This window comes from Etheostoma spectabile, chromosome 17, assembly GCF_008692095.1.
Source record: "Etheostoma spectabile isolate EspeVRDwgs_2016 chromosome 17, UIUC_Espe_1.0, whole genome shotgun sequence".
NCBI classification, from domain to species: Eukaryota; Metazoa; Chordata; class Actinopteri; order Perciformes; family Percidae; genus Etheostoma; species Etheostoma spectabile.
Genome location: NC_045749.1, coordinates 8,432,613 through 8,445,157, shown reverse-complemented (window position 1 = coordinate 8,445,157; position 12,545 = coordinate 8,432,613). Strand labels below are relative to the sequence as shown.

General features: G+C 38.9%; 1 protein-coding gene across 1 annotated transcript in view; it reads right to left on the bottom strand.

The window, feature by feature from the left end:
• Positions 1–7,414: 7,414 nt before the first annotated feature.
• The window catches only part of chrm3a (cholinergic receptor, muscarinic 3a), an 84,076-nt gene continuing 78,945 nt past the window's right edge, over positions 7,415–12,545 (bottom strand). The window contains exon 3 of the mRNA XM_032541653.1: positions 7,415–10,479. Within this exon, the coding sequence (XP_032397544.1) occupies positions 8,505–10,460 (1,956 nt within the window). The 5' untranslated portion in view covers positions 10,461–10,479 and the 3' untranslated portion in view covers positions 7,415–8,504. The remainder of the gene's footprint in view (positions 10,480–12,545) is intronic.

The window sequence follows — 12,545 nt, the reverse complement described above, 5'->3', positions numbered from 1 at the left end:
AGAAGAAGAAGAAGAAGAACCTGATTGCTGTAGTTAAACAGCTACAGGTTTCTGAAGATAATGGATTTTAGATAATTCAAATATGAGACCATTGAAGTTATAGAAAGAAAAAACAAACTAGATTATAGCAAAATTAAAAAATGCATGTCACTGTGAAAGCAGGTAAGCAATTGAAACTATCACCATCACAAAGACAGTGCTTTTGATTTTAATATTTTACAACAAAAAGTAAAAATGTATTCTTCATCACATCATGCAGTACTTTTCTGACAATGTTTCAGAGGTAGGAAATGGGATTGATACTGGACTGTAGATACATCGTCCTGCTAAGATAATAAGGTCATCAAACCACCTTAAAGGTAAAACAAATCAAAACATAAATGAAAATGTATAATCATGTCTTGGGGAACAAAAATCAGATAAATTCTGTCAAAAAGTTTTTTTGTTTATTGACTTAAAATATGAGTATGATAGGCCTACGTGAAATGTAACAAAAACGTTTGTTCACCATTTTGGTACTTTACATTCCCAATATTTAAGTACAAAAAATCTCGTATTTTGATGAAGAATGTATCATGACACTAGAGCACATTGTGTTGTAAGTAGATCAAATACCCACTGATGACAAGCATGGGATATTTTTTAACATCACTTTTGCATACAGTGCATAAGTAATTTCATTGCATCCCACATAATCCAATCTACTCATTCTTCAGTATGCCAGTGGTCATAAAACAGTGTATCCATTGCCTTTAATACCTTTTGCACAATATTTAAGATTTGGGTACGGATGCAAAAATGTAAAAACCATCTACTTAAGAATAAAATAATGTGCAATAGAAATAAAGATTACAATAAATTCTTGCCTTAGTTGGCCTCTTGTTGATGATGTGCCGTTCTTCCACTTTCTGTATAGAAATACCTGATGACCAAGACAGCTATCAATTCTATTTAAAAATGAAATGCTGTAAGTCTTAAATAAAGAAACACTTCACCAATCAATCTTATAGAAAAAAAAGTTAAATATTGTAACTTCAATGATTGTGGCTTAATAGAGATATATAGCATAGCCACACACACCCACACAGTGGCTTGAGAAGTTTACACACCCTGCTAAAGTTTTAAAAGAAGAATAAAAAAATGGAAATGGAAATTCTCTTTAGCCTGCTGGATGTCAGAGAGCAGGTCTTCATTTCACTGCTGCTGAGTGAAAACTGTAGAGGTCAGCTTCCGACCCCAAGCTTGTTTTTCGGCCAATCTCATCCACCGCAAATGGAGACTATCTGTGGTTTAAGAATAGATCCCCCTCGACATCTGATAGCATTCCCATCTCATCGCAGACAAGCTCGCCCCGCATCCGGCTTGAGCCTTGCTTTACCCAATTGTGCTGACCTCCCAGCTTCTAACAAGTCTCCTTAGACAAACCCTTTGGCCTTTGATAAACTCTTCCTGATCTTCATGCCTGAAAACACAGAGCCCTTCGATTCTGATTTTGATTTTTCTTCCCACTTATGTCTCCTCCTCCTTTACTTATCTTAGTGTGGACTTTTTAGATTTTTTGTCCACTTCCTCTCGTCAGCATCATCATCAAGGAGACATCTCCTCGCTGCCAACCACTTCTCCTCCTTTCTTCTGCTTTGTTTCCTGGTTCCCAGTTCCTGGCAGGCGAACCCTTGGCTAACAGGCCATACTGCTGGGGTCGAGGCTGGACATGCTGAGTTTCCTCCTGGGTTGCTTCTTGATGCGGTCTTCTGTTGGTCAGAGCCCTATCAGAGCTGTCTAATCCCTGCTGCCTGCCAACCACAGTTAAAGGCACGTGTGAGAATGATGCTGCCTCCCCCAGTGTCGCTGTTTCTGAAAGGAGGAGGAGACTGGCACTGACAGCCACGGGCTCGCTACCACTCACTCCTAGCTCTTCCCCCCCTACCCTGCACAGCTCCACTCATTCCCTGATCCTTCCTCTCTTTTTGCCCCTCCTTTCTATCCCCATCTGCTCCTGCACGCTCGGTTTCTTGCATAACGGGCTGCTGTTGGAGCGAGCAGTCGCTGATGCTCCGAGTGCGCTGCCCTTGATGTGGCTGCTGAGTGCTCTAAAATGCATTGTTGATGCTGGTGTGTGATTTTGAAGAGAGTGCTGTTGTTTACGGAGGAGGTTAGTAACGCTGCTCTTTCTCCTGCCTTTGAAAGTGGTGGTGAAGAAACTCTCTTTCAGAAAGGGCACCTGGGTCTCCACAGTCTTAATAGTCTGCATCCTGACCACTTTGCTTCATCCAGAGGGCGGACGATCTAGAGAGTGCAAATGTATTGATCCTTTCGGAGATTCTTCTTGCACCATGCAGCTCATCAGATAGACAGACAGACAACAGACCATAGACAACACCACAACCATTGAACCCTCCCTTCCCCCCCGCAAAACAACAATACACAACACCAAATATCTCTACATTATAAAAGGTAAAGTGCAGTATCATTAGCACCAGTGGCTATCAATAGTAAGGTGCATCATCGTCAGTGACATTTTAATATATACCAAGGTGCAGTATTATCACACAGAAATGATCAAGTTCTTTCCTCTAACTTATTCAGTAGTGTAATGCTGGTAGGAATAAATGATTTGCGAGCCGGTTGGTTTGACTGACAGGTAGACTGAAGTAAAGGGAAATCAACTAGTTTAAATTATTAATTATTTATATTTAAGCTTCATATAACAGTGATAGTAGTATCAGGAGTCATGAGGTAAAAGTTAAACATGCCTTTAAGCTGATTAGAAGTATTCTGTCTCTTGTTTCACATGCAATGTATACGGTTTTCTCGTTTGATTGTTCCTTGAAATTCTTCCATTCTCTACTGGCAACAGTGAGAGAAACAAAGTGGAATTACCAGTATTAATTACAAACAGGCGTTCACATAAATGTAAAATTTTTAGTTGATTAATCAATAAGTAGATGTACAGAAATTTATCAGATGTTTTTAAGCAAAAACTGTAGTTGTTTTAGCCCTCTCAAATGTGAATACTTGCTGTTCTTCTTCATCTTCCAATATAGTACATTGACTATCTTAGGTTTTGACAGCTGAAATTTGAATGGATTTTTTTTTACTGCTTTCTGACATTTTATTGATAAACAACAATAATCAATCGAGAAAATGATTCATGACAACAATAATGTTTAGTTTCAGTCCCATTATATAAGAGATATTTAAAATCAGATTGAGCTAGTCAGCGATTTCAAAATGGAAAACGTTTCACAAATTGTTTAAACTGCCAATTACTAAAAATTTCCACAGCAATTTTAGTGTGCCACAGTTAATTGACACAGTACAGCATTTTTATTATTGCAAAATATTTGATCTCTTAGAGATATAGTGGGCATTACTCTAAGGTCCAATATGTAATACTACTGGCAACTAGCGGCTAAAATAGTTACTAGCAGTCCAAATTCAAAATACCTGGAGAAAGCATCTCCCCGGCCCCTCCTCCCCAGACTCGAAGTTTACGGAGGTTGCCAGGTTGAGAACACAGCATCAGTGTTGCTAGACACTAGTCTCACATAGCTTACTCCACAGCAACAGCTAACTCACATGGTGACTGTAGGACAGTCATAAAAGCTCATGCTCACAAGGAGCTCTGTACTCAACTGACAACCCCTTATCTCAACTTAAAATTACTCAACTGCTAGCTAAAACAGGCTCATGTTGTAAACAGCCGAGGCCTGCTTGCCTGGTGTGTAGTATGGCGCCGTTAGCTAGGACTGTTGGGATCACTTGACTGGCTGGGTTTCAATTGTTTTGCGAGTAACTAACTTGAGTACTCTATATAATTTAATCTTTATAATTCAATGTAAGTACATGAATGTTGAATAGATAGTAGTAGCCTGAGCTAATGCTTACCTGTTCAGGATGAATTAACCAACTCCTGGTCCTTTTGGGATCTAAGCTATCTCCATTTCCAAATACATCTATAATATTACGTGGTTTGTTAAGTCTGTGGTCAACAACTGTTAAAACATGCTGAGTTTAGAGAATCTCTGTTTGTTTGCTGCCTCCATGGCTTTACTAGCTGTAGTGAGCTGGGTTACATTTTTACAGGTATCCTGGCAACCCGGCCTGGCTGTTAGATAAATAGGCAGTTTATTCCAACACACGGCCAAAACACCACAACATTCCGTCACAGAATGGAAAATTCAGAAAAAAAAATATACTGCCTTTAGCATTGTTGTCAGAAAAACATACTATTTCAGCTTAGCATGTTACCTTAATATCTGATGACATATGTGGTCTTTTGGATTTAATACAGTAATATATTACTCATTGCACCTTTAATTGCACACGTGTGCGGCCTCATTAAGGCATACCTTAGGACTGTAATGCCTATGGGTGTTTACAGACTAAGCTGCCCATTTGACATTATAAAAATATCCTTTCTTACTTAATAATTTTAAGTAAGTGGTTTAAGTAAGTATGCAAATTAAGTGGGTAACCAATTTCACACAAACAATGCATAAATAAATAATTTTTTTAAAAGGAGGCTAATAAAAGAAAAAAACAGAAATTACAACTCCACATTCATTAAGAGTGTGGTTCTCCCAAACACTTAGTAACTGATAAAGGTTTCTTCTTGACAACTTCAGGATATCCTGTAAAAATACACACTTTTGTAACTACTTTTACATTAGCAAAAACAACAATAACAATATACAAAATGGTAAAAAATTGCAACCTCTTACTTAGATATTTAAAAACATTTACATGATAATAAAGTGTACTTGCCTGACTGGAGATTTTCCTCGTGGATCAGCACTGACTGAGAAAAACAACACAAATGGGTGTTTGTCTTTGCCTATGAGCCACTCCTCAGCCATGGGTCCATGAAGTTGGTTTTTTCTCATCACATGTCTGCTCTCCTTGGCCATTTTCCATTAGCAATGTTAGAACCTCCCCCTCACTAACTTCATCAGTCCTCATCATGGAACATACAGAACTGTGCAACAGTCAAAACCCACTCTTGTTTCATTAAGTTTCTGGTTAAAACTAGACAACCAGTGCTAATGTTGTGGTAGTGTCAGACAGTGATGCTAGAATCATATTTCACAGAATCATTTGACAATGTTTGGCCTCTTCTACCACCTCAAATAAAAATATCAAGTTAGCATTTTTCTACTTTTGATTTGGTCCCTGGTCCCACTTTAATTCCTTCCCTCCAATCAAGAAATTAGTTTCACTGTGTCTTTCCAACATAGCTGTCACCAATGTCAGTGAGCTACTCCAGTAATCCAGTCTAGTAGGTGGTGGTAATGCACCTTAAATTGGTTCAAGAAAAGAAGAAGAAAGAAGCAGAAGAAGAAGAAAGAAGAACCTGATTGCTGTAGTTAAACAGCTACAGGTTTTGAAGATAATGGATTTTAGATAATTCAAATATGAGACATTGAAGTTAGTAAGAGAAAAAACAAACTAGATTATAGCAAAATTAAAAAATGCATGTCACTGTGAACAGCGTAGCAATTGAAACTATCACCATCACAAAGACATGCTTTTGATTTTAATATTTTACAACAAAAAGTAAAAATGTATTCTTCATCACATCATGCAGTACTTTTCTGACAATGTTTCAGAGTAGGAATGGGATTGATACTGGACTGTAGATACTCGTCCTGCTGTAGATAATAAGGTCACAAACCACCTTAAGGTAAAACAAATCAAAACTAAATGAAATGTATAATCATGTCTGGGGAACAAAAATCAGATAAATTCTGTCAAAAATTTTTTTTGTTTATTGACTTAAAATATGAGTATGAGGCCTCGTGAAATGTAACAAAAACGTTTGTTCACCATTTTGGTACTTTACATCCCAATATTTAAGTACAAAAAATCTTTTTGATGAGAATGTATCATGACACTAGAGCACATTGTGTTGTAAGTAGATCAAATACCCACTGTGACAAGCAGGGATATTTTTTAACATCACTTTTGCATACAGTGCAATAGTAATTTCATTGCATCCACATAATCCAATCTACTCATTCTTCAGTATGCCAGTGGTCATAAAACAGTGTATCCATTGCCTTTAATACCTTTTGCACAATATTTAAGATTTGGGTACGGATGCAAAAATGTAAAAACCATCTACTTAAGAATAAAAAATGTGCAATGAAATAAGATTACAATAAATTCTTGCCTTAGTTGGCCTGTGTGATGATGTGCCGTTCTTCCACTTTCTGTATAGAAATACCTGATACCAAGACAGCTATCAATTCTATTAAAAATGAAATGCTGTAAGTCTTAATAAGAAACACTCACCAATCAATCTATAGAAAAAAAAGTTAATATTGAAACTTCAATGATTGTGGCCAATTTATTATATATATTTATATATATATAAGATATATATAATTATATATATATATATATATAGACGACACACACACACACAGTGCTTGAGAAATTTACACACCCATGCTAAAGTTTTAAAAAGAAGAATAAAAAAATGGAATGGAAATTTTCTTAATGTCTTAATTGAAAAGATTTGGAAAATCCAACCTTTTAACAACACCATTTCTTTGTGAAGAATAATGTATTGTAAATAAATGTTCTTCTTTGAATTACAGGGGGCATAAATATACACCCCCCCCCCCCTGTTAAATTCCCAAAGAAGCAGGCACATTTTTATTTTCAAAGGCCAGTTATTTCATGGCTCTCATGGAAAGTTTCCCATTCCTAGCTCTATGTATTGTGAATGGTATGTGATGATGTGGTTCTGTTTAATTCCAAAGGCCAAGGGAACTTTATCAGGATCTATAATCCTGTCTCCATGAAATAACTGGCCTTTAAAAATAAAAATGTGCCTGCCTTTATGGCAATTTTAAATAGGTGTGTGTATATTGTGCCCTCTGTATTTTAAGGAAGAACGTATATTATTACAATACATTATTCATTCACAAAGAAATTGGTGTCCTTAAAGGTTGGATTTTCCTAAATTCCTAAGATCTTAACAAATTCCTCTTTTTAATCAACTTTAGCAGGTGTGTGTGTGTGGTGTGTGTGTGTGTGTGTGTGTGTGGTGTGTGTTGTGTGTGTGTGGGTGTGTGTGTGGTGTGTGTGTGTGGGTGTGTGTGTGTGTGTGTGTGTGTGTGTGTGTGTGTGTGTGGTGTTGTGTGTGTGTGTGTGTGTGTGTTGTGTGTGTGTGGTGTGTGTGTTGTGGTGGTGTGTGTTTGTTGTGCTATATAGAACTGTATTAACTATCAGCCATAAAGGCTTAACATATGAATAATCTTTGCCCAAATACGTGCACACTTATTGGCAGAATGGGATTGATACTTGACTGTAGAAGTTGACAGAAATACAAGCCTAGACAACAGGTCATTCTCAAGCCACTAGAGCCTGCCATTGCTCTACTATATCATTGATGGGTGGCCTTATACAAAGAGTTCCTTAGATGTATCATTTTGTAGAAATCTAAGAGATTGTGTAAAATCAAAACACACATCTTTATAAATGAACATCTTTGTTTTTGCAATCAATTATTGAGTACCAAGTCAGAAATATCCAAATGTACACAAACAGAATATCATTAATGTATAATCATTACTCTTGACAGAGAACTGCAAGTACATAAAACACAACCAATGTACTCATTGTCTCCACCATAAAAACCACAATAATCACATTGAACACAACAGCGGTTCACTGACTGTGGTGCCACACAAAATATTCACAACTCAATTCATCAGAATTATTATTTTCAGACTGGCTCAAAATCTCAGGAATATCGAAAAAACAAAAAATGAAAATCACAAAAATAACAGATCTCTGTTGACTGAAAGTAAATACACAATTCAAGAACTTTTTATATTCCATCAGACATATGAAAGCTATATCCATGTAGAAAGGCAATATACAGAAGTTCTGATAAAGACACATGCCAGTCAAGACGGTGGCAGGTCAAATCAGTATAATGACAAAGCCTGTGAAAACAAAGTAGTTTTTGTCTTGGCTTTCAGACATTTTACAAATACATAGTTTCGTTTGAAATGCAAAACCACTCTGCATTTAACAGATCTAGTTACCCACAATGACAAATGACAGGAAATGTGAATCCCTAACCCTATAACAAAGATCCTTTCCCCCTTGTGTCAATTGCACTTTCAAAATTCTCCTGCAATGCATTTTAAAGCCCTTTTCTATTGTTTTCCACTTAGTTCATTTTCTTTAGACTGCATGAAAGTGACATGATAAAGAGTTATTTAAGGACAGGGGGAAAGTTTTCATCTCTGAACCTAAACTTACACAGCCCTTTACGCAACTGTAGCTTTGCTAAATGGATGCACCAACACAAACACATATCTAAAGACCACCACATAGGGATGCTGTGCTTGACATACCAGCAGAAAAACACGTTAAGGATCTCTAAGCAACTACACTCCACAGATACAACTAAATGGTTGCTTCTGTCTTTTCCTTGTCCTATATTAAATCTTTCGATTCCATGTTATCAACCATCCAAACTTCCTTTACGTCGACTCCCTGGGAATCCTCCTGTGGAATACCACTGACTGCCTCTGCTGAAACTGCTGCTTCCTCCTTTTTTTCTGGTCCCAGCGGCACATCAGTATCATTTTAAAGGTTGTACGGAAAGTCTTGTTGCACAGGGCATAGCACATGGGGTTGACTGTGCTGTTGACGTAACACAGCCAGTACCCTACTGCCCACAGGGTCTCAGGGATGCACACTTTACAGAAGGCATTGATCAGTACCATGATGTTGTACGGTGTCCATGTGATGATGAATGCAAAGAGAATGGCACTGAGAGTTTGAGCTGCCTTCTTCTCCTTTACTAAGGACATGCGCTTCCTCTTGGTGATCTGAGTCCGAGCTCGGGATGCAAAACGTTTCGCCAGAGCTGCCTCTTTAAAAGACATTGGGACAGAGGGGGATTTGGTGGTGGTGCTGGTAGTAGAACTGTCAGTGACAGTGGTGGTTATTGTTAGGGAACTATCTAAGACTTGGTTAGAGGTGCCCTGTAGGGTAGGCATTGACTTAATCTTGCGTGAGCAGAAGCGTTGGTGGTAGCTATTTTCTGAACTGGTTCCTCCATCAGGAGTAATGGCGCCAGTGGTGTTGGTGGTGACTGTTGACAGGCTGTCTTGGTTAAACTCTGCTCCCCTGAGGGGATCCTGCTCTGACGCTGCATCCAGATCCTCACATGAAGTGAGTTGGGAGTTGACAGCAGCTTTTATACCAGGCAAGCTGAGAACAATGGAAAAAATAGCATGACTCTGGGAAATCATCTCTTTCCCCCCACAATCCTCTTCCTCTGAAGACCCAGAATGGTCCAACGAGACTGCAGCATCATTGTTGTTCCAGCTGTCACTGCTGCTCTGGTCTGGATCAGCCTCCCTCTGCCGGGTACTACCAGGCCTCCAAGAACGAACTCCAGGCCAGCAGCGGAAGCGGCCAACCAGCTCCCGACATGTGCTTTTTCTCCGGGACAACCTGGTCAACTCATAGCTGTTGCAACTTCTAGAACTTCCTGTCTGGTGGACAAAACGGGCTCTCTCACCCCCACCATTCCCACCTCTTCCTCCTATCCCACCACGACTTCCTGAACCCTGCAACTCAGCTAACTCCTTTGAGCGATTCTGGGTCTCCTGGTAAATGCGCCAGTAGAGAACACTCATTATCGTCACAGGCAGGTAGAAAGCCGCTATAGCTGTGCAGAAGGTTATAGTAGGCTCTGTGAGGAACTGAATGTAGCATTGATCTGAGGGTACTGTCCTTTGACCCTCAAAAAACTGCCATAGTAGGATGGCTGGAGCCCACAGAACAAGAGAAACAAACCAGGCTAGGCCAATCATAATCCCAGCTCGCTTTGTTGTCCGTTTGGCCCTGTAGGTCAAAGGCCTGGTGATTGAAAAGTAGCGGTCAAAGCTGATGACCAGTAGGTTCATGACTGATGCATTGCTGGCCACATAGTCTATAGCCAGCCACATATCACAGGCCCAGTTGCCCATGGCCCAGTAGCCCATCACAAGATAAGCGGTGTAGAGGTTCATGGAGATGATCCCTATGATGAGGTCAGCCACAGCCAAGCTCAGCAGGAAGTAGTTATTGACCGTCTTTAGCTGGCGGTTAACCTTGAAGGATACCACCACCAGGATGTTGCCAATGACGGTGACCAATGACAGCATGCCTGTCAGCAAGACAATGAGTACAACCTGCCATAAAGGATGGCCACCCAAGGGATCATGGGACTTAGTTACGTTTTCATTTTGGGATTCTGCTGTGTAGTTTAAGAGATTGATGATGGAAGAGGAATTATCAACCGGAGTATTCAGATGAAAAACCATCCATGGTCCTAATCCACTACCTCCTTGGTGGAGAGCATTGGATTGTGGATAGGCTCCAGCTGCTGGTAGTGAAGTGTTTGCAGTTAGGAAGAGACCAGGGTCTGTGATGTTGGAGCTCATTGTTATGTCCTGGCATATTCTACAGAAAGAGACAGAAAGACAAACAAGAGAAGAAGGAAGGGACAGAGAGAGGGAAGGAAGAGGGTCTTGGCATATAGGGAGAAGTTGAAAGGGGAGAAAATGATAGAGTGACAGAGAGAATGAAATGGAGAAAGGACAAATCAGCAGTTGACATTCCAATTCATATCCAGTAGGTGAGGCTAGAAACCTACTCTACCAAGCAAGATGTGTGTAAAGGAAAAGATGTTTGGGTCTGATGTGTCCACTCTGTTAAACAATCACTCATAACATAATTTGTAGACAATCCGTATGCACAGTAAATGCATTGCAAGCCATATTTAAAATTACAACTCGACATCTTAATCAACCAGGCTAGACAGCCAACACTTTCAGTGAGAGAGAATGGCTGCAATCAACATTTGTTTCTTATGAAAACCCAGAAAATTGCAATGACATTTCACTTGCACCTTGCATTAAAGTAGGCCTTGGACAGAACTCCTTTTCTTCTATCAGATCATTAGTGGAGGTTGCACACTGGTGATGTTTATTTAGAATTTGGCTCTGGTGTCTAGTGTCATGTCTTAGTCCATCAGTCAAAAACATCCAGAGTGAAACAGTGTTCTAGTGATGTGTTTTGTAGTTATACTGCTCAAAGTCTGTTGATTGAGTTTTCTAAAACAAGAACACGACGGGTATCAGCCAGAAAACAGCAGGTACCTGTTCATTCACCAAGTCAAAGATTGAGAGAAGTTACAGATGACATTTCTGGTTACAGCTAGGCTACAACATACTGTAGGCAGGGGATGAAACAGCACTGCTATAACCTGGAAAGTATGAGTATTGTTTATTGTTTGATTGGGGATCGGGGGATAAACACTTCGGGATAAAAGGAAGATCCCGCTGTTTTTGTCAAAGCAGTTCTGGTAAATTTGATAATCAGATGAAGAACTGACATTTTGTAAAGCAGCATGTCCTACTAATTTCAGGTTTTGCTCTGATTGCTGAGCAAAATTATTACAGTTGTGTTTTGCATTCAGATGGGTAGATGTGCACAAACTGTGTTTGTGTTGAAAACAAAAAGAGATGATTGACAACAAATAAAGTGAAGTCAGGAATTTTCTTTCAAACAACAAATGTCTCCTATAAGTGAATGTTTGTTTTAAAGAGGTCTCCACAGTTACATAACACAGTCATGTAGAAAGCAGAGTTGTATAAAACTGACAAATCTCATTATGCATTTTCTGTGGTACAGTATAAATATTATTTAAGTCATGTAGACATGGATATAGCTTAATTCACTTACCACAAATAAAAACGTGTTTTTATTAGGGTGCACTTATTTTCTTAAGGGTTAACATCATGATGAACTGTATCTACAGTATGTTAATTAATTGTTAAGAATGTAAATGATGACATGTAGTAAATTTTAAAGAAATCCTGCTTTTTGTGATTTGACAACTGTGGCAGTAAATACATTAATTTAGAGTAATACACAGGTCATATAGAGATTTTCAATGAACTGTGACTTATTGTTCATTGTGCGGCAAAAAAACCTGTGCTTTCTTCTTGTGTTCTTCGATTTATTTTACACCTGACACTAACCTGGGCCAGACTGTGTGAAGGGAACAAACAACGACCTGCCATAGCAGATAAGAACACCCATTCACACAAATATCCTGACAAATACATGTGCGGACAATACATGTAAGCCAAACCATAGCAGGTCCATAAACCTACAATAGTACACACAATATTTCAAACCAAAGGCAAAGGTATTCAGAAGTGCGTGCTGCACGTTTGCCTTGACAGAATCTCAGACCTCCCACAGAACTGTTAAATAACCCCAGTATCCAACAGAAATTTATAGCCGTTTGTGACATTGAGCCTATGCCACTTCTACTATTGTCAGAAGGCTCCCTGCTATCCAGTCTGTGCAACACCATAACTGCATTTAAGCACATACACTGAGAATATACTCCAACATTTCTCACATTTCACTGATATACTGTTTATATTTAGATTTTTGATTTATTCCCTGCACTATTCGTTGTTTTATCTATCTATCTATCTATCTATCTATCTATC